The 20,983-nt window shown below is 45.0% G+C and overlaps 1 protein-coding gene across 1 annotated transcript in view; it reads left to right on the top strand.

Moving 5' to 3' along the window:
• Nucleotides 1-3,121: 3,121 nt before the first annotated feature.
• Chmp4b (charged multivesicular body protein 4B) overlaps nucleotides 3,122-20,983 on the top strand; it is a 34,541-nt gene continuing 16,679 nt past the window's right edge. Inside the window, exon 1 of the mRNA XM_090352189.1 lies at nucleotides 3,122-3,449. Coding sequence (XP_090208315.1) covers nucleotides 3,260-3,449 — 190 coding nt within the window. The 5' untranslated portion in view covers nucleotides 3,122-3,259. The remainder of the gene's footprint in view (nucleotides 3,450-20,983) is intronic.

Consider the following 20,983-nt stretch of genomic DNA (forward strand, 5'->3'; position numbering starts at 1 on the left):
TTCATTCGTGTGTAACCATTTTTAATTAAAACATTTTTTTTGAGAGAGATTTGCTATATAGTCCAGGCTGGCCTCAAATTCATACTCTTTGTGCCACAGCCTCCATCACTTTGGCTCACAGGCGTGTACTATCATAGTTGGCAGTTTTTATTCTTTGGCTATGATGAATAAAGTTGCTATGAACACGGGTGTCCAGATTTCATGTGAACATATGTTTCTTGGGTACAAACATAGCAGTGAATTTGCTAAGTCATATGGTAAGTCTGTGCAGAACTCTTCAAGTAGCTGCCAGGTTGTCTCCACAGCAGTGGCACCATTTTTACACTCCCATCACCAATGCCTGACAATTCTTTTTCTATGTTCTTGCAAACACTTGCTCGTTTCTGATTTTTGTTTTTTGTTTTTCTGTCAGTCCTACGGTTTGAACTCAGGGCCTGGGCACTGTCCTTACGCTTTTTTTTTTTTTTGCTCAAGGCTAGCTCTCTACCACTTGAGCCACAGCACAACACTACTTCTGGCTTTTTCTGTGTATGTAGTATCAAGGAATCTAATCTCTCTGTGCATGCTAGGCAAGCACTCTACCACTAAGTCACATACCCAGTTTTGTTTTGACTCCTAAGTATAGCCATCTTAGTGCATATAAAGTGTCTTATTGTGGCCCCGTGAATTTCTTTTTTTCTTTTCCTACTTCTCCTTTCTTTCTTTCTTTCTTTTTTTTATTTTGGTGCTGATACAGGGCCTTGAACTCAAGGCCTCAAGCTCTCATTCCCCCCCACCCCCCATGGCTGATGCTTTACCATTTGATCTATGTCTCTACTTCTGGCTTCTTGCTGCTAGCTAATTGATAAGAGTGTTAGATTTGTCTTCCCAGGCTGCTTTTGAAGCACCATCCTCAGATTTCAACATCCTGAGTAGCGAGAATTATAGGCATGAGCCAGTGTATTTATTCTGTCAGTACTGTACTATTTTGGTTACTTTAGGGTTTTTGTTTGTTTATATTTTGTGGGGCTGGAGCCTGGGGTTTGAACTCAGGGCCTAAGCACAGTCCCTTAGGCTCTTTTGCTCAAGGCTCTTTACCACTTGAGCCACAACTCTACTGGCTTTTTTGGAGGGCGGTGGGGGGGGGGAAGCGTAGTCTATTGGAAAGAAGAGTCTCACAGACTTTGCTGCCCAAGCTACTTTTGAACTGTGAGCCTCAGATCTCAGCCTCCTGAGTGCTAGGCTTATAAGTGTGAGCACTCGTTCTGGCCTCTTATTATTATTATTCTTTGGCCTGTCCTGGGGCTTGAACTCAGGGACTAGGTACTGTCCGTATCTTCTTTTGCTCAAGGCTAACACTCTACCACTTGAGCCACAGTGCCACTTCTGGCTTTTTCTGTTTATGTGGTACTGAAGAATCAAACCCAGGGCTTTATGCATGCTAGGCAAGCACTCTATCACTAAACCACATTTCTAGCCCTCATGATTTTTTTTTCTTTGCCAGTCCTGGGCTTGAACTCAGGGCCTGAGCACTGTCCTTGGACTTTCTCAAGGCTAGAGCTCTACCATTTGAGTCTCAGCACCACTTCTGGCTTTTTTCTATGTATGTGGTACTGAGGAATCGAACCTGGGTCTTCGTGCATGCTAGGCAAGCACTCTACCACTAGGCCAAACTCCTGGCCCCCTTATGATTTTTTTTTTACATTGACCAAAACATCTAGAGTCAGCTACAGAACAGAGGTATGATTGTATGTTCCACTACAACTTCTTCACAGTTCTAGTGTGACTCTCTCTCACACTTGAAAATTTCTTCCAATATGCAAAGTTGAGTGAAGTGTACTGATCTACGAATTGAATTATATATATATACACATAGGAGGCTGTCTCAATAATATGCAAGGAAAATAGGTTCAGTGTGTGTGTGTGCGAGTGGAGGAATATACTGGTTGTAGGGCTTGAACTTGGAGCCTGAGCACTGTCCCTGAGCTTGTTCATGGCTAATACTCTACCTCTTGAGCCACAGCTCTACTTTTGGCTTTGTGTGTGTGTGCGTGCGTGTGTGTGTGTGTGTGTGTGTGTGTGTGTGTGTGTGTATGTGATTATTTGGAGATAAGCATCTCCTCACAGACTTTCCTTCCTGAGCTGGCTTCAAAGTGAAATCCTCAGATCTTACTTAGACTCCTGAACAGCAAGGATTACAGATGTGAGCCACCAGAGTCTGGCTTTTTGCGACTTTTTTTTTTTTTTTTCTTTGAACTGGGAGCCTCTGATTTCAGCCTGCTGAGTGAGTAGCTAGTATTACAGGCATGAGTCACTGATGCCTGGCTCAAGGCAGGTTTGAAGTTTTGCGGATGAAGTTCATTCTTCCTAGTTGAAGTTTTTTCTTCCTATGTGTCAGAAAACCTGCTGTGAATATAATAGTAGAGGAACTTTTTTTTTAAAGACATGGAAAAGTCACTATTTCTCTAAGTTCTTGGTTTACTGTCATATATATATATATATATATATATATATTTTTTTTTTTTTTAAAGGAGGGCTGGGAAGGTGGCTTATTGGTAAAGTGCTTGCCTAGGGTGCACAAATCCTTGGGCTAGAGTCCTAGGTACCATATACATAGAAAAAGCCAGAGGTGGAGCACTAGCCTTGAGAAAGTTAAATAGTGCCCAGGCCCTGAGTTCAAGCCCCAGTACTGGCAAAAAAAAAAAAAAAGAACAGTTATCTGTTATAGGCTGAGAATAAATGTGTAAGGTACTTTGCCCCTCTGGATCACAGAGTATACAATGTTAATTACTATTGTTGTTATTATTATTTTGGGTGCTGGGAACTGAACCCAGGGCTCTACCACTGACAAACACCTCCTAATACTGATGTTTTTGGCAATATTATCACTCTTTCCTTTCTTTCATGCCTACAGAACACAATTCAAGAAGACTACATTACCCAGCATGTCACCTTGCCCTTTGACTTCAATGAGACCAAAAAGGTGCGCCATGGAGTGCCTTAAGCCGGAAGACTATAAACTCCCGGCATGCAGTGAGCCTTTTTCCCTTAGACTCAAGGCGCTTTCGGCGCGTTGGACCTTGGGAGTTGTAGTCAGCGGCGCGTTGCCCTGACGCCGGCCGGGCCGGGCGTGGGGGCCTGAGGGAGGTGGCGCGGCCGGGCCCAGCTGCGGGGCGGAGGCGGAGGAGAGGCCTGCGGCGGCTGGGAGCGGCGGAGCCGGGAGCGGGCGCCGGAGCCGAGCCGGAGCGGGCGGCGAAGGCCGTCGCGGTGAGCAGCGACCATGTCGGTGTTCGGGAAGCTGTTCGGGGCCGGAGGGGGTAAGGCGGGCAAGGGCGGCCCGACCCCCCAGGAGGCCATCCAGCGGCTGCGGGACACGGAGGAGATGCTAAGCAAGAAACAGGAGTTCCTGGAGAAGAAGATCGACCAGGAGCTGACGGCCGCCAAGAAGCACGGCACCAAAAACAAGCGCGGTGAGGCGCCCCGGCCCCATCAGGCTCCCCACTGGCGCCGCTCGGGCTCCTGGGGCCCGGACTCCATCGTCCTCTGACTTGTCCCGGGGTCTGCTCTGCCCCTCAAAACTCTTCTTCCGTATCTGACTTCCCAGCCTTTCCAGGTCCCTTTGGCGTCTGACCCCCTTCAGCGTCTCTGAGGCCTACAGTGTCCTCCCCCATCTTCATCCCACCCCTCTCCACTTGGGGTCCCCTCACCCTGCCGAGCCCCTTCTGACTCGGATCCCACAGCGCTCCCCCTCCCCCCGATCTATTCCTTTCTATCGCTGCTTTTCCCTCCTCCCCGGACCCTCACACACCTTCTGAGCCTCTCTGCCTCCAGCCTGTCGTTTGTTTACATGCTTCCTAGTCCCACCTCTCTCCTTCCTCGCCCGTCTGGAGTCTGTGAGCCGCTCCCTGTACTCTCCCCTCCCTCTTGACTCGGGGTTCTCCTAGATGGAAGGAAATGAGGAGTAGGGAGAAGAGTCCACTTGATTCCCACACTGTGCGAACCTGAACAAGTTTTCCCTTGAGGCCTCAGTTTGCCCTCCCAGTAAGCTCGAGTTCCGCTTCTGTGAGGCCTAAAGTGTCCTCAGCGCCTGTGATTCACTTTTGGTTGCTTCATATCCTGGGATGGCTCACGTTGCAACGTTTCATCCTGTGACTCAATGCTTCCCTCATCTCTCTCGAACCAGAAATAGAACCAGAAATATAGACTTCTTGCCTCCAGGCTGGGATATCCCCCCCACCCCCATACCTAGTTTCCTTGGACAAGTGCTCGTTTTTGTTTTTGTTTTTGCTCAAGTGCGATGAATGTGACAGTGCTTCAGTTGACTGGAAAGTAGCTGTATACATGCGTGATTTTCCTTGTTTTGGCCGAAGTGAATTTGAATCATAGTGACAGTTCTTTGTCCCTAGAAGGGCTAACTAAGGAGGGGAAGAATTTAGTTGCAAACAAGTGTGCAACTCAGAAAACTAGTTAATTTACATTGGCCAGCATATAATGGGGCTTATCAAGCCTACTAAACCTCTATTTGATATTTTATTTATTTTAAGAGAAGAACAAAATATCTAGAGGATGCTTCTCTGCTAATAGTCAAAAAAACAGGTTGGGGCCAGGCGTGGTGGCTCATGCCTGTAATCCTAGCTACTCAGGAGGCTGAGATCTGAGGATCAAGGTTCAAAGCCAGCCCAAGCACAAAAGGACCTGAGACTCTTATCTCCAATTAACCCCTAGAAAAAAAAGGGAAGTGATGATTGGCTTAAGGGTAGTGCAGTAGCCTTGAGCTGAAGAGCTCAGGGACAATGCCCAGGCCCATGGTTATGGTGGTAGCCTTGAATTGAAGAGCTCAGGGACAGCGCCCAGGCCCCATGACCCACAAAACAAATAAACAAACAAACAGAAAACCAAAAACAGCTTGTAAATTCTTTCTGCTGGTTTAATGCATTCATCTGAATTCATAGCATGAACAAAACAGTCTCCACCTTAATGTGTTTGTAGACTGTAACCAACTGGAAAGTACTTGAATAAGTTAATCATTTTATTTATTTGCCAGTTCTGAGGCTTTAGCTCAAGGCCTGAGAACTGTCCTTGGGTTTTTTTTCCTCAAGGCCAGAACTCTGCCCCTTGAGCCATAGCACCACTTCTGGCTGTTTCTATGTATATGGTACTGAGAAATCGAACCCAAGTCTTGTGCATGCTAGACAAGTAAGTACTCTTACCACTAGGCCAAACTCCTGGCCCTGAAGTTAATCATTTTAGAGATGGTGGTGATAAGTACTTAACAAGAAAAAAAGATAATTGATAGGAAGTTCTTGGTAGACAGTGTCACTTTAAAAGGTAAAGTTTAAACTGAGCCTTGAGTAGAAACAACTGTGTAAAAAAATCTGGGGGAGGAGTCTTCCAGACAGAGAACTTTACTATGTAGGAAAAGACCGGATTTAAGAAATTGAGATGATCTCTGTGTTTGGAATACACAGATCGAAGGGAGGGAAGTCAGAAAGGGAGGGAAGGGTGGATTAGACCTTGAACCTCCCTGTGGAAAGTTTGGATTCTGAGTGGATGAAAAGCTTTTGGAGGGCTTTACACTGGAGCATGTTCTAATTATTGATACAGTTTGAAAACATGCCTGACTACTTTGAAAGTGGGCAGGGGGCAGGCTGGGAGGTCAGCAAGGCAGTCAATTGGCAGGTGTTCATCTGTGGCCTGGACTCCAGTTGTAGCTTTGGAGATAGAGAACATAATGTGTTTTGTTGTCTCTAGTCTATCTCTTTCTTTTCTCTCCCTCATTCAGGCTCCTCTGTTACTCACTGGGGATAATTACAGTCCTGATTTTTACCAATACATATTTTGGGAAGCTCCGCCCCATTGCAGGGTGCTGGGAAGGAGCGGCCGATGTACTGTCCATTCCAGAGGGCAGTTCTCCATGGTCTCCTGGTCTTGGGCTTACTAAACTTCTGCAGCTTAGAGGTTATTGAATTGCTTTTCAGGAGCCTTGGAGAGAAGTGCTCTGGCACACTGTGAAGGGCCAATCTCGGTTGTAATAACAGCTCAGAGTAGTCTTGTCTTCTTGAGTTTGCCTGGGACAACAGGAGCTGCAGTAGGCTTCCCTTGTCCTCTGGGACAAGTCTCCTACCTGCTTCCCAGGAGCTGTGAACTGTGAGCTGTGAACACCACCTGTGTGCCATTCTTTTACTCTTAACCTGCCACTGTACTGAGACCCTAGGCATCAGAGAGGAGAAAACACTGGGTCCACTTTCCAGGAAGTCACGATTGGAAGGGCCGGTGGGGGAGGGGAGGATAATTATAGCAGTAGGGTGTGTGGACCTGGCTGAATTTGCAGAGGGGAGGGGAAAGGAGGAAGGTGGCTCTGCTGAGGAAGAAGGGAAGTGTGGGTTAGCATGGTTTGGTGTGTTTGGAAAGCAGTGAAAGTGTTTCTTAGTTGGAGGTCTGATGCAGGACAGGAGATGGATTTCAACAGAGAGTAGCCTCTGACCTTTGGACCTGGGCCTTGGGCTGGTGAGGAGCTGCTGGCTGCCCTATCAGAGTTTGTGAAAGAGCATTCCAGCAATAGCATAAACAAAGGTGTGTGGCCGACTGTGGAAAGGACAAGGCAGGATACAGTAAAAATAAAGATAGTTTTCTTGGCTTGGTTGAAGCTGTAGCTTCATTACCTTTTAGTTGGGTGCCAGGGGCAGGTTACTCTGTATCTCCAGTTTTTCTGGTATGAATAAGGGTCCTAGTATTAGCATTACAGGATAAAGTATGCTATGCACACAAAACTCTTAACACAGTGCCTGCCACATGGTGAGAGATCAGATCCATAACTGTTTGGCTTATCATTATCAGTGTTACAGGAGAATCGAAGTTATTTGGGTGGAAGCAAAGAGGCCTAAAGTGGAAACATGGAAAACTGGAGGAGAGATAATATGACAGAGACTGCGGGAGAATTAAAAGAGACTTGGTGATTTATTGAACTAATGGGAATGGGCAAGATAAAGGAGAGCCATGTAGAGGATGATTCAATTTGGGAATATACAGCTTTGGCAACTCGTGGATGGTAGTGCCATTGACAAAGCTGGGAAGTAGGAGGGGCCTACTTCGTAGCAGTAGAGACCTTTCAGCTTGTAAAACTCCTTTTAGTCTTACAGTTCCACTGTGATTCCATGAGCCAGGACTATATGCCATGTTCACTGATGTGTTGCTTCTGGCACGGTGGCCGATGAATGCTTAATGCTCAGTAGGTATATATGGATAAATCTTACTAAATGAATAAAACAATTTTGGTGTATGTTCTGTTATTCTTATTGTACAGAGAGAAAGATGAGGCTGAGGGGTTGTAACTCAACCCAGAGACCAGTTTATCCCATGGCAGTGGGCATCCTGTGCTCTGTTTACTCCCACAATCCTCAGGGGTGTCGTCATCACCTTCGTCATTGCTGAGCTCAGTAAGCACCTATGCAAGGTGTGGTGAGGCAGGACCAAGACCGGTTTTTCATTGTGTGTGGCTAAGTGTGGATGCTCTCTTGGTGGTATATACATAGAAAAGATAAACAACCTACTAAACAAACCTCAGAAGCTTGACTGGATTATTTGCAATGTGTTCCAAGACATGGTTTTAGTTAGAAGCCTGGAACAAAATTTGGATTGATGGTTTTTTTTCCCGTCCAATTTTCTTTACATTTCCTTTATTTAAATACTGATCCTCAGACATGTGGCAGGCTCTCTGAGTCTTCTTCTTGACATTTAATGGATTCCAAAGTGAGGATTAGCTAAGATAATGTATAAAGGTGGAAGCTGAGTACATATATGTGCTTTCCTTTCTGTTTCTAGAAAGTTTTCTTCAAGCAGACCTCTTGGTTGAGTTGTTAAAATGGTAAAGGTCAGCTGGGCACCCATGGCTCACACCTGTAATCTTAATTACTCAGGAGGCTAAGATATAAGGATTGTGGTTCAAAGCCCTCTGGCCAGGAAAGTCTGTGAGACTCATTTCTAACCAAGCACCAAAAAAGCTGGAAGTGGAGCTGTGATTTCAAGTGGTAGAACACTAGCCTTGAGCATCCCCTCTCCCCAGACAAAACAAAACAACTGAGGGGCAGCTCCTGAGTTCAAGTCCCTGCACCAGCAAAAAAAAAAAGTTAACAGTTTTTCACTGAGATCTGGATGGAAACCAGGACCATCCAAACAGGTATTTTTCATACCATTTTGTAGATAGTGTTCTTTTCTCCCTAAGAAAGATGATTGCAGATCAAAGACTGCTTTTGTAGCATGATAACTAGTTAAGGAAATATCTACACTGGGCTGGGAGTTTGGCCTAGCGATAGAGTGCTTGCCTTGCGTGTTTGAAGACTTGGGTTCAATTCCTCAAGACCATATTTTAGTTTAACAAGAAAATTGTATGAGGTGAAGACTGCACATTCCAAATACCCTACATTGATAGATTTCTGTATGCAAATTTACAGGTTAATTTTGGTTCAGGATGTTGGATGGATGCAGAGGCCAGAAGCTCTTGGGAAATATATCTTCATTAAATTCTGCACATTGCTGAAACAAGGGTGGGATTCTCATTTAATAAAAATCATTCTGAAATGTTATCATGTGAGAAGACATCTTAATACGTTAGATTTACATCAAATCTGGCCTTTTGGTGCTCTGGCATATCAAGATATTCGGTTGCAAACTACAGTGTCTTCCTTTTTTTTTTTTTTTTGCCAGTGCCAAGGCTTAAACTCAGGGCCTGAGCACTCTCCTTGCACTTTTTCTTCAAGGCTAAGCCACAGCACTATGTATATGGTACCAAGGAATCAAACACGGGTCTTTGTGCATGCTAGGCAAGCGCTCTACCACTAGGCCAAACTACCAGCCCTTAAAGCCAGCCTGGGCTAAGGACCTAGCTTTATAAAAAGGCTGAGGGCTGGGTACCTGTGGCTTTTATTTGTAAGGCTCAGGAGGCTGAGATCTGAGAATTGCTGTTGGATGCCAGCCTGGGCAGGAAAGTCTGTGCAACTCTTACATCCAATTAATCACAGAAAATGCTGGAAATGACCCTGTGGCTCAAGTGATAGGATGTTAGCCTTGAGTAAATGGAGCCCAAAGACAGCACTCCAGGCCCAGAGTTCAGGCTTTAGAACTGGCAACACACACACACACACACACACGCACACAAATAAAGGCTCAGTAGGATGGGGGAATGATATTCAAAAATAACTTGAGGTTAGTCATTTTGAGGGTGGATGATTATCTGTGGAAGGAAATTTTGAGCATAGCAACAGGAAACAGCAGACCTAATTGGATATAGTCCTGGCCTGCTTCTAAGGTGTTGGGCTAAAGTCAGCAGATATTTACTATATTCCTTCTAGAAGGAAGGCAGCATAATGGTAGGTCAAAGACCCCCAGTTTCTGTGCAGCATTTCCACTCCCCAGCAGGGCTTGCTGGTTGTCACCCTTTCTTGCGTTTGTTTTTGTTTTTGCCAGTCCTGGGGCTTCCCAGGACAGGCCAAGGCACTGTCCCTGAACTTCTTTTGCTCAAGACTAGCACTGTACCACTTGAGTCATGTCACTACTTTCGGCTTTTTTCTGTTTATGGGGTACTGAGGGATCAAACCCAGGGCTTCATGCATGCTAGGTAAGCACTCAACCACTAAACTACCTTCCTAGCCCTGTTTTTACCCTTTCTGAGGACCATTTTCCCATCTGGAAGTGGAACTGTTCCCCTTCCTTCATGGGGTTCTTGAGAAGAGGGCATAGAGCAAGTTGATGGTTGTGAAGTGTCTAGCAGAGTTCCAGGTCCATAAAATGTGAGTATTTCCTTTTTCTTATGTAATCTTCAGTACATTTAAGTATATCATAACTCAGCAAGGAAGACACACAGGTCCAGATAATTATGATGAAAAACAAACTATAGCACACATACAAATGAACTGTTAACAGAAGATACATGTGGAAGAGATTATTTCTTTGGGTGGGTGGGTTTACTGAGCTACCTAGCTCGTGCCCAGGTTCCCTTTGCAGTATTCCTGTCAAGGGTTAACCTTCAAATGAATGACTCTGCCAGTGGACTTTCTGCTAGGTGTTCTGTTCTCCTGTGCCATAGCCCACTTGATCTTTGAACAGCTCTGGTGATAAAATCACTTTTCTTGCTTGGAATTGAGAGCTGTCTTCTTGACATGGCCTATTGCATATATGGACTGGGTAGGAGTTCTGTAGTTGGAAAGCAGTCTGGGCATGTGTAAAGAATATGGAATATAAAAATCTTGGATGTAAACTCCAGCTCTGACTCTTAAGACAACTGTAGACGGGAAAGCAAGTTGTTAACTCTGTGTCCTGGAATGATGAGGCTTCAGTCCCAAGCTTCCGCTTCTCTAGGATGCTCTTTCCTGAGCACCCTCCTCTGAATAGTTAGTGGACAGAACTGAGTACTCTGAATAGTCTAGCTAAGATGTAAGCAGCATAGCCCAGAACATGCAGGGCTACAGCATTTGTTTAGGAATTTGTTTGGTACTGTGTGCTCTGTGGGCCTGGTAATTCCCATTTGACTGGGACAGATCCCACTCCCTCCAAGAGGCAGTCATACTTTTCTGTGGCCTTTATTTAGTAAGTAGAACTCCAGAACTTAGCTTTCCCCACCTCCGGTGCTAGGGATCAAACCCAGGGCCTTGTATGCTGAACTTGTGCTCTAACCACTGAGTTATACCCTGAGCCCCTTGGTTCAAAAGAAATCTTAGCTAAGCCAGGCACTGGTGGTTCAGACCTGTAGTACTAACTACACAGGAGGCTGAGATCTGAGGATTGAGGTTCAAAGCCAGCCAAGGCACTAAACTCTATGAGACTTATCTTCAGTAAACTGCTGAAAAATGTTGTAAGTGGCACTTTAACTCAGGTGGTAGAGTACTGACCTTGAGCACAAAGATGCTCAAGGTCAGTGCCCAGGCCCTGAGTCCAAGGCCCAAGATTAGCAAAAATAAAAATTAAAAAAAAAAAAAAAAAAAAAGCTTAGCTGAAGGATTGAATGACTGAAGTTAACGTGAGCAATTTCACCCTTGTCCTTAAAGGGCAAAGCTGGCTATTTAAGGGGGGCTTATTTGAAGGATGAAGGAAAACTGTACATCTGTGTGGGGATGGCTATTTAGCTCAAAAAGTAAATGGTATGATATAGTGGGAAAAGTGCTGGAACTGGGGCCAGAAGACCTGAATTTGCATTCTGTCTCTGGTACTATGCAGTTGTATGATCCTGGGCAAGTTTCCTCATACCCCTGAGCATGAGTGTCTTCAACTGGAAAAAACCAGAGTGCAGCATTTACTACATAGTCTTGGTACTCAGTGAGGGCTGTGGAAAGATCTGCTAGAAATGAATTGGAGGTCACATTCTCAGAGTACAACCTTGATTTTTATGTTCATTGAAGTTTGAGGAAGGCTGGGCACAGTGGCTCACACCTGTAATCCTAGCTACTCAGGAGGCTGAGATCTGAGGATTGGGGTTCAAAGCCAGCCCAGGCACTAAAGTCTGTGAGACTCCTATCTCCAGTTAACCACTAGAAAACTGGAAGTGGCACTGTGGCTCCAGGAGTAGCCTTGGGCTGAAGAGCTCAGGGACAAGACATTGCATATAATCCTAGTTACCCAGGAAGCTGAGATCTCTGAGAATCATCATTCAAAGCCAGCCCAGGCAGACAAGTCCTGGAGAATTTTATCTCTACAATTATGCTAGAAGTGGAGATAGAGCCTAAGTGGTAGAGTGGAAAAATTCATTTGAGATCATCAGGCCTTAAGTTCAATTCCCAGGATGTGCCTGGCACTGTTGTACCACTAGGTTATATCCCTAGCCCCCAGGTAATGATTTTTAGTCTCATTTTACAGAAGAGGATTAGTGTTTTCCCTAAGGGCAGAATCAAAGTGAGAGTCCCCTCTAGGTTCGAAGTCTAGTGCTTTCCTGCCAGGTCTTTTTGACTCCCTCCTATTAAAAGTTCCATCTCAGATTCCTTTGCCGGCCTCTTCATGACTGTAGGTGGGTAGCATGCAGGGGTCAGGTAGGATGGTTGGGGGTGGAAAACTGCATAGATTGACCAGATTGTGCTGTACACCATGGGACTAAGGTCAGAGAGAAGAGGAGATGTGTCTGGTATGGTTTGAGGACTTTTATTCACTATGCCATCCATCCATCTGTCTGTCAATCCATCCACCCTCTGTCTGCTATAACTATGATACATATTTCTATCTTTTCCTACCATAAGCTTCTCTAAGTCAGTGTTTCTTAGCCTAGATTGGATACTTCTTGCTGTAGAGGCCAGTCCTGTGCATTGTAGGATGCTTAATAGCATCTTTGGTTTCTAGCCACTAGATATCCACAGCATCCCCTCCAGTTGTGCCATCTAAAATGCTTCCAAATACACCTTGAGGTCCTTGAGGGGGGTGTGCAAAACTCCTTAATGGAACACCTTTGTTACAGGACTCATCAAGTCTTAGCATGTTTGTTGGAGTGTTTCCTGATACAGTTTTGCTTTTAATATCCATTAAGAAAATACAGATACGTAATTCCTTTCAGCCAGTATTTGTTAAGCTCCCATGATTATTTCTTTGTCCTAAAACTGTCTGACTGGGGCTGGGAGTTTGGCCTAGTGGTAGAGTACTTGCCTAGCATGCATGAAGACTCAGGTTCCACATACTTAGACTCTAGTCTTGAGAAAGTCCAAGGACAGTGCTCAGGCCTTGAGCTCAAGCCCAGGAAAAAGAAGTATGTCTGACTGTCTGATATAAGTGGTATCAAGTAGTCAAAGGTAGAAGCTTGTATTTCTGTATGATTTAGTATTTTGGCTGTGTTTGTGGGCCAAGCTACAGAGTGCTGGAGTGATAACCTCATAGGCTTATAATCCATAGGTTGGGAGCTGCCTGTTGGATGAGTGAAGAGCAGGCTTGAAACTCCAGGCTTTCCTTGAAACTGTGAACTGTCTTCCCATTTGAGATGGAAATCTCCACACTCTGGAAATAGAAAGCCAACAGGCTACCGCGTCATTAGTACAGCACTCTCAACAGTTACACACGAGGGCATTTGTCATCAAACAAGAGCATTTGTTTGGAAACAAGCTTAAGTTTCTAGTATTAGTTGATAAATGGTGCATGGGTCTAAAGGGGGTTTAAAATAATGGTCTTGAACTTGAGAATCTGTTTGTAGAGCCTCTCATCCCAAAGCACTCAGCTTCTCTACCAAGAACATTGTTCTTATTTCAGAGGTATGAAGCAAGGAGGCCAGGCTATACACATGGTCCCTGAAAAACAACTAGCTACTTTCAGGTTTGGAAGCTAGGGTTCTTGGTTGCCTTCTCAGGATGGGCTGTTTGTTTCTGTCAGATGGTGATGGCAGAAAGAAAAGGGTTGGTTGATTAAGTTCCACCCAGTTTGGCAAACATCTTGAGCGTTCACTGTGAGACTGCACGTGGGGAGCCAGCTGTGACACAGTTCTTACTCTTCAGCAACTACAGTCTGGTGAGTGCTTGGGAGAAAAAAAAACACACAGCTAACTCTAAAAGGCACACTGTCATTGGTATTCTGTCAAAGTATGGCAGGAGACAGCAGAGGGAGAAATGAACTCTAAATGGTAATCTGGTACAACACTACCAGGGAGGGAAGGAATCTGAGTTGGGACTTGACAGATGAGCAGGATTTACTTGACAGATGAGCTTAAGGAAGGAGTAGGACCAGTCTGGCAGAGAAAGGAGTTATGGGAGCTGAGTAGAGAGGTCAGTGCATGCTGTGTGTGATGGCGGTCAGGTTGGAGGAGATTCTAGTGTGTAGAATGCATAGAAAGGTAGACTGAGCTTGGGGAGGATTCCCTGGGGGCCAAGGTGAAGAATGATTGGTGTCAGGTTGGATCTAGAAGGAACATTTTCTGTACCTAGAGAGCAGTGTGTGGGGAACAGCAGCCAGCTCCTTGCATTACTGCATTACTCCATTAGGGGTTTCTTCCATTACCGCTTAGGAGAATGCAGGCTTAAGAGGGGAAGTCCCATGAGTGTCTGTCCTTTCTCTTTAGACTTGTCCCTGGTTCCCCTTCTGCTCTTCTGGGTAGAAGCAGAGCAACACGTTTTCTGTACTCTTAGAGGTAAACAGGCAATTGGCCGATAAAACTGTCTTGACTCAGCCTCAGTAAGCAAGCCTTTGCTGGTTTTTCGTTTTTGTTTTTGTTTTTGCCAGTCCTGGGGCTTGAACTCAGGGCCTGGGCACTGTCTTTGGACATTTTTTGTTCAAGGCTAGCACTCTGCCACTTGAGCCGCAGGGCCACTTCAGACTTTTCCTGTGTATGTGTTTCTGGGGAATTGAACCCAGGCTTTGTGAATGCTAAGCAAGCACACTACCACTAGGCCACGTTCCCAGCCCATGCTGGTCTCTTCTTATGTGCTACACTCCTAGGTACCTGGTTGGTTTACTCACTGATTTGTGATGTTCAGGATTATTTAATCTTCCCTTTAGCATTACCTTTGATCCAAAACTGATTCTATAACAATGACCTCTGTTTCAGAGGCCATACATTTCATGTTTATCCCAGACCTTCTCTTCTAGTTTATTTACCTCATTTATAAAATCTGAAAACAATTCCCACCTAACCCTTATTATCCCCCAAATTCCCACCCTCCTATGAGTGTTCCTATTTCTTAGTGTTTCCTATACTACTCAGGAAGGTCAAGTATTGCCCTGAGAACTGATTCCTTTCCTGCTTTACCTATTCTCTGAGTCAACAAGTATCATATTACTGTAACCTTGCCAGGTAACCAGGTGTTGATCCAAGCAGTTTTGCTGCATAAAAAGGATAGAATAATAGGGTCAGGAGCATGGCCTAGTGGTAGAGTGCTTGCTTAGCATGCATGAAGCCCAGGGTTTGATTCTGGTTGATATCCAGAAAAAGCTGGAAGTGGTGCTGTGGCTCAAGTGGTAGAGTCTTAGCATTGAGCACAAAGAGGTTCAAGAATGTTGCCCAGGCCCTGAGTTCAAGCCTTACAACTGAACAACAACAACAAAAAGACCAAGATTCTCACTTTCCTGCACAGGGTTGTTTTGAACCATGATCCTCAGCTCTCAGCCTCCTATGTAGCTAGGGTTACAGATATGAGTCATTGTGCCCAGCATGGAAACTCTTATTTCCAAGTAAACACTAAAAAGCCAGAAATGGAGCTATAGTCCAAGAGGTAGAGCTCTAGCATTGAGCAAAAAAAGCTCAAGGATAACTCTTAGGCCCATAGTTAATATATGCATGCGTGACACACACACACACACACACACACACACGCACACACACACACACACACACACACACACACACACACACACACACATGCGCGCGCACAATAAACTAGCCTAGAATTCATTTTGTGTGTTAACAGTTCAGTATATCCCTTTCACGGTAAATGCTGAGGGCCACCATAGGCTGTTTTGTAGAAGGTATGGACATTTTTCCATTTGGATTCCCTGGTTCTGAGGCCCTAGCTGGTAAGTGGCTTTTATCTGTTCCCTTGAGCTTTTGTCTAGGTAAGCGGCCTTGATGCCTGAGGCTATCCTTCCTAGTCACCTGAGCCTTGTTCGGACTGTGTGGCATACTTCTGACTTTATGATTGCCCTTTTGGAGAATTAGGCACAGATCTCTTTGGGGGCTGAGCAGCCTAAAGCCCTGATGGACAAAAACTTAGCAGTGAACAATTAAGCATACTAGGGATGCAGCCTTGGAAAAGAAGGACTTTACTTCCTCACTATCCACCATGGTCTTAGTGACCACTTCCTCACTGTCCACCACTTGGGACCACTTGATGGAAAGGATTTGGCTCCTTTGTGAGGAGAAAAGAACCTGGCTTAGTGCTTTTAATGACATCTGTTCTGATTTAAGGTGTGACTGGCACGTCATCCATCTCCAGAGATGGTGTTGGGTGTCTGGATAACAGCAGCCTGTGCACATGCTGGTGTGCTTACTGTAACGTCCCCTCACCAAGCCTCTTAGGAATATGGAAAATATTTACCCACCTGGTTTTAAATTAAGACCTTGTAAAACCTCAAGCCCATATTGGTACTCACTGAATAGCTCTCTCTCCTTTATTAACTTGCACAGCACCTTCTTGTCCCCTAAAAAGCTTTGGGAAATCATACTTCGGAGGTCCTCCTGCCCATACGCAGGGAAATGCCAGGTTCCAAAATATGATCAGCTAAATAAAGGGAGATGAAGCTGGGAGTGTCTTTGGATGACAGTGGCTGCTGCGGTCTCTGACTCTGGTGCTGCTATGGTGTGTTCTCAGCCTGCTTTTGAAAATAAAGTGGGGGCTGGGAGTTTGGCCTAGTGGTAGAATGCTTACCTAGCATGCACAAAGACCCAGGTTCAATTCCTCGGTACCACATACTTAGAAAAAAGCCAGAAGTGGTACTGAGGCTCCAGTGGTAGAGCTCTAGCCTTGAGAAAGTCCAAGGACAGTCCTCAGGCCCTGAGATCAAACCCACGACTGGCAAAAAAAAAAAAAAGAAAAAGAAAATAAAGTGGAAGTTGCCACGCAAAAAGCCAGCTGAGCCTTTTTGAGGAGGTGGAGCAAATTGTTGTTATTTTTGGAAGTTGTTTTCTTTGGAGTTGTAACTGGCTGTCAGGGGTTTGGCGAACTGGCATAGTCTAGGTGACCCTTTAGGGTCTTGTTTTTGACTGAATGACAAGACTTGACAAAGCACTGTCTTTCCCTGTGTGTCACAGCTTCCTCTCCCCTGCAGTGGACTTAACTACTTCTACTTCTCAGCTTGTTCTGCAAGACTAGAGAGGATTATGAATATTATAGAGAAGTGGGGAAAAGTTAATAATACATAAATAGCAAATGTTGGTATTTTTTTTCTTTTTAAAAATTGAGGTGGACCTTATTTACAGTAAAGCAGATGTCTTTAAGTGTACAGTAGAGTTTTATAAATGTATATACCTATGTAACAGCTCCTCAGCACAGGCGCTGGAAAACCCCATGTTTTTATACCAGCTCAGGACTTGGAAGAGAGCGGTATTTATTTACTCAGGTCCCTTTAAGAATCGCAGAGGCTGGGCCCGGGAGTTTGGCCTAGCGGTTAAAGTGCTTGCCTAGCATGCACAAAGACCCGGGTTCGATTCCTCGGTATCCCACATACACAACCAAGCCGGAAGTGGCAGAGACGAGACTGCAACAAGCGACAGAGAGCGAAAGCAAGCAAGCGGAGCCCAACCGAGTGGTGGCCGGAGCGAGCAGGGCCGGAGCGTGCGGGAGCGAGCCGAGCCAGAGCCAGCGGGCAGGAGCGAGCGGGGCCAGAAAGAGAAGGGGGCCAAAAAAAAAAAAAAAAAAAAAAGAATCGCAGAGGCTGTCTGTTACTCATTCCATGTGTTTCCTAACCACCGTGTAGTTCAGGTCACTGCTAGATGTTTCTCTGAACCCAGAATCCAAGAATGGTCAGTTCTGTCTTAGTCTTCTAGCCCAACAGGGTTCTGACTAGAATCCAACGGACTAGGCCAGATGCATTAGGAGAGGAAGCTTCTAGTAGAAAGGGCTGCCTCTTGCTAAGAAAAGAGGATATGTGTATTTTTCCATGCCTTTCAACATGGTGCACACATAGGAACCTCACCCTCACCTGCATCTGGCCCATTCTTTGCTGATTATATTGGTATTAGGGAGGTACAAGCCCTGCAAGCTGAAGATCTGTACTTGGGTTTCTCAGCCATGGGGTCTCCTTTGGGAAGTACTAGGGCAACCTAGAAGAGAGCAAAAACAAGAGGTCCTTTTCTCCCCTTCTTTAGGCCCAGTTCTCAAGAACTGACTCCCTTCTTCCTGTCTGTCTGTCATGGGGCTTGAACTCTGGGCCTGGGCGCTATCCCTGAGATCTTCAGCTCAGGCTAGAGTGCTACCACTTGCCATAGCACCACTTCCTGCTTTTCTACATATGTCGTACCCAGGAATCCAACCCTGGTCTTTGTGCAGGCTAGGCAAACACTCTACCGCTAGGCCAAACTCCCCGGCCGCTTGTTTTGTTCTTTTCTGTGCTAGGATCAGGGCTTGAACACAGAGCCTTGGGCTTTCCATCAGCTTTTTTTTTTTTTTGCCAGTCCTGAGCATAAGCTCAGGGCCTGAGGACTGTCTTTGAATTTTTTTCTTTCAAGGATAGAGCTCTACCATTTGAGCCTCAGCACCACTTCTGGCTTTTTCTAAGTAGGTGGTACCAAGGAATCGAACCTGGGTCTTTGTGCATGCTAGGCAAGCACTCTACCACTAGCCCAACTCCTGGCCCTCCATCAGCTTTTTCTGCTCTCAGCTGGTGCTATACCACACCTCCAGCCTAACCTTTTTTTGATGAGATAGAGTCTCTGACTTTTCTGCCCAGGATGGCTTTGAACCACGATCCTCCAGGTTTCAGGCTTCCTGTGTAGCTAGGATTACAAGAGTGAGTCACCAGTGCCTGACCTAATTTTCTTATTCTTAAATATAAACAACAGACCCAAGAAAGGCTTTTCGGGTCCTTTTAGTATATGGGAATCAAATTGTTTTAATTTCTCTCTCTCTCTCTCTCTCTCTCTCTCTCTCTCTCTCTCTCTCTCTCTCTCTCTCTATCTCTATCTATCTATATATAGATACATATATATATATATGTATGTATCTATCTATCTATATAATTTCTGTGGGTCATAGGAATGAAGAAGACCTTGTCTGTGTCTGAAGTACATGCTTGGAGATCCTTTTTTTTAAGTTCTCTGAGGTAGGTAAGACCAGTGTGTGAGGTAGAGTCTGTATGAAGAGATGACAACCCAGGACATCTGAATATTACAGAGCCCTATCTTGTTGCATGTGTAGACAGTAGATAGGGAGGGGAAAAGGGCGATGGCTCAGCCTGGCTGTATCTTTGGGTTCTGATAAGTTCCTGAGTCTTGGGAATACAAAGGACTAGAGATCACCTGCGTTCATTCCCTCATTCCAGATGAGTAAACTTAAAACTTGGCAGGGAGCCAGAATGAAGTCTCATGTCTGGTGCAGTGTGCTTCTTCCTGACGGCAGCAAGGTGAATGGAGTTACAGGAGCATTTCTTGCCACTCACTCAGCATTTGAAGCCAGGGACAGAAAGGTGCTAAGGAGGAAGGGAAGACATTGAGGCTTCCCCCCATCGAGGAGAGGGGCCTAGGAGCCCATAGAGACTGGGCAAGATTAAGGATTCTGAATGGTTGGAGAATTTTCAGTGCTCACAGTGTTTCTGTTAGTTAGATCAGACTGCCTTAACAAAATACCTAGACCTGGGGGCCTGGCAAAAAATTACCTTCTCATAGTTTTGGAGACTAGAAATCTAGGATCAAGGTGAATGAGTAGGTTTTTGTAAGGAATTTCTTATTGGCTTGTAAATGGCCACCTTTTGCTCTGTCCTCAAATGGCTTTTTTTTGGCCAGTGTCCACATGTACAGGTTGGCAGGCAAAGAGGAGGATCTTTCATTTAAAAAAACCACTAATCCTTCCTGAGGAAGCCTGCTTTCTGAATGTGTGTGTGTGTGTATGTGTGTGTGTACGCACATGTGCACATTCCTTTAGCTTTTGTGTGTGTGTGTATGTGTGTGTGCCTGGGTGCTATCTCTGAACTTTGGGGTTTTTTTTTGCCAGTCCTGGGCTTAGGCTCAAGGCCTGAGCACTGTCCTTGGTTTTTTTTTCTCAAGGCTAGTGCTCTACCACTTGAGCCACAGCACCACTTTTGGCTTTTTTCTATGTACGTGGTACCTAGGAATCGAACCTGCATCTTGGTGCATGCTAGGCAAGCACTCTACCACTAGGCCAAACTCCTGGCCCCCTATCTCTGAACTTTGTGCTCAAGGCTATCACTCTAGCCACTTCACCACTCTACTTCCAGGTTTTTTTGTATGTGTGATTGAATCTCACAGACTTTTCTCACAGAGGCTGGCTTCAAACCATGATCCTCCAATATCAGCCTTCTGAGTAGGGAGGATTATAGATGGAAGCCACTGGAACATGGATCCTAACATTTCTTTCTTTGCATTCTTTTCTACTCAGTTGATTATAATTTAACATGGATATGAGTTGTGACTTGTTCAAGGAAACAAATTATTTTCTCCCATTGTTTCATTTTCTGCTAATTCTGCAGTTTGTGGCTTATCCTCTAGTTTTATTATTTTCACATATGTGATTCTAAGCTACAGAATCTAGTAAGGAAGATCAGATAGCCCACTCATAACCAAGCTATTTTTGTTTCATGTGCTGGGGATTGAACCTAGGGATTTGTGTAGGTTAGTGTTCTAGCATTGAGCTATACCCCACCCTATTTTTGTTCTTTACTTGTGGTAAACTATACAAAACATAGCCAGATGCTTCTAGCTTACACTGCCTAGCTACTCAGGAAGCTGAGAAAAGTCCATGAGACACATCTCAAATAAACTATTCAGAAAAAACTAGAAGTTGCACTGTGATTCAATGGTAGAGTGCTAGCGTTGAGCAAAAGAAGCTCAGGGACAGTACCTAGGCCCTGAGTTCAAGTCCCAGGACCTGCCCCCCCCCCAAAAAAAAAGCAAACACATTAAAATTGCCATTTTAACCATTTGTAAATACACAGTTCTGTGAATGTGCTTTCATTGTTGTACTGGCATGTTTTTAGTCTTAGATAACTTATTTGCAGAGGGATGGATGTAAAGAGAAGTGTTTGTGGAGGGTGGAGGGGTTGGAAGGTTGGATTCAAGGAAGAAGAATATGGTCAAAATAGTTTATTCACATCAATAAAAATAGAACAATGGAAGCTGGGTACCAGTAGCTCATACCTATAATTTTAGCTACTTTGGAAGTCTGAGTTTGGAGGTTCAGAGCCAACCCACACAGGCAAATATGAGATATTTGTATCTCCAATTAACCAGCAAAAAGCTGAAAGTGGAGATTCCACACAAGTGATGGCTCAAGGGATAGAACGTTGGCCTAAGTGAAAAAGAGTAAGTGAAATCTAAAGGCCCCGAATTCAAACTTCAATACTAGCACAAAACAGCAACCCCAAAACAAAACAATGAAACCTG

The sequence above is a fragment of the Megascapheus bottae genome, chromosome 18, assembly GCF_031878675.1.
Source record: "Megascapheus bottae isolate mThoBot1 chromosome 18, mThoBot2.hap1, whole genome shotgun sequence".
Classification (NCBI taxonomy): domain Eukaryota; kingdom Metazoa; phylum Chordata; class Mammalia; order Rodentia; family Geomyidae; genus Megascapheus; species Megascapheus bottae.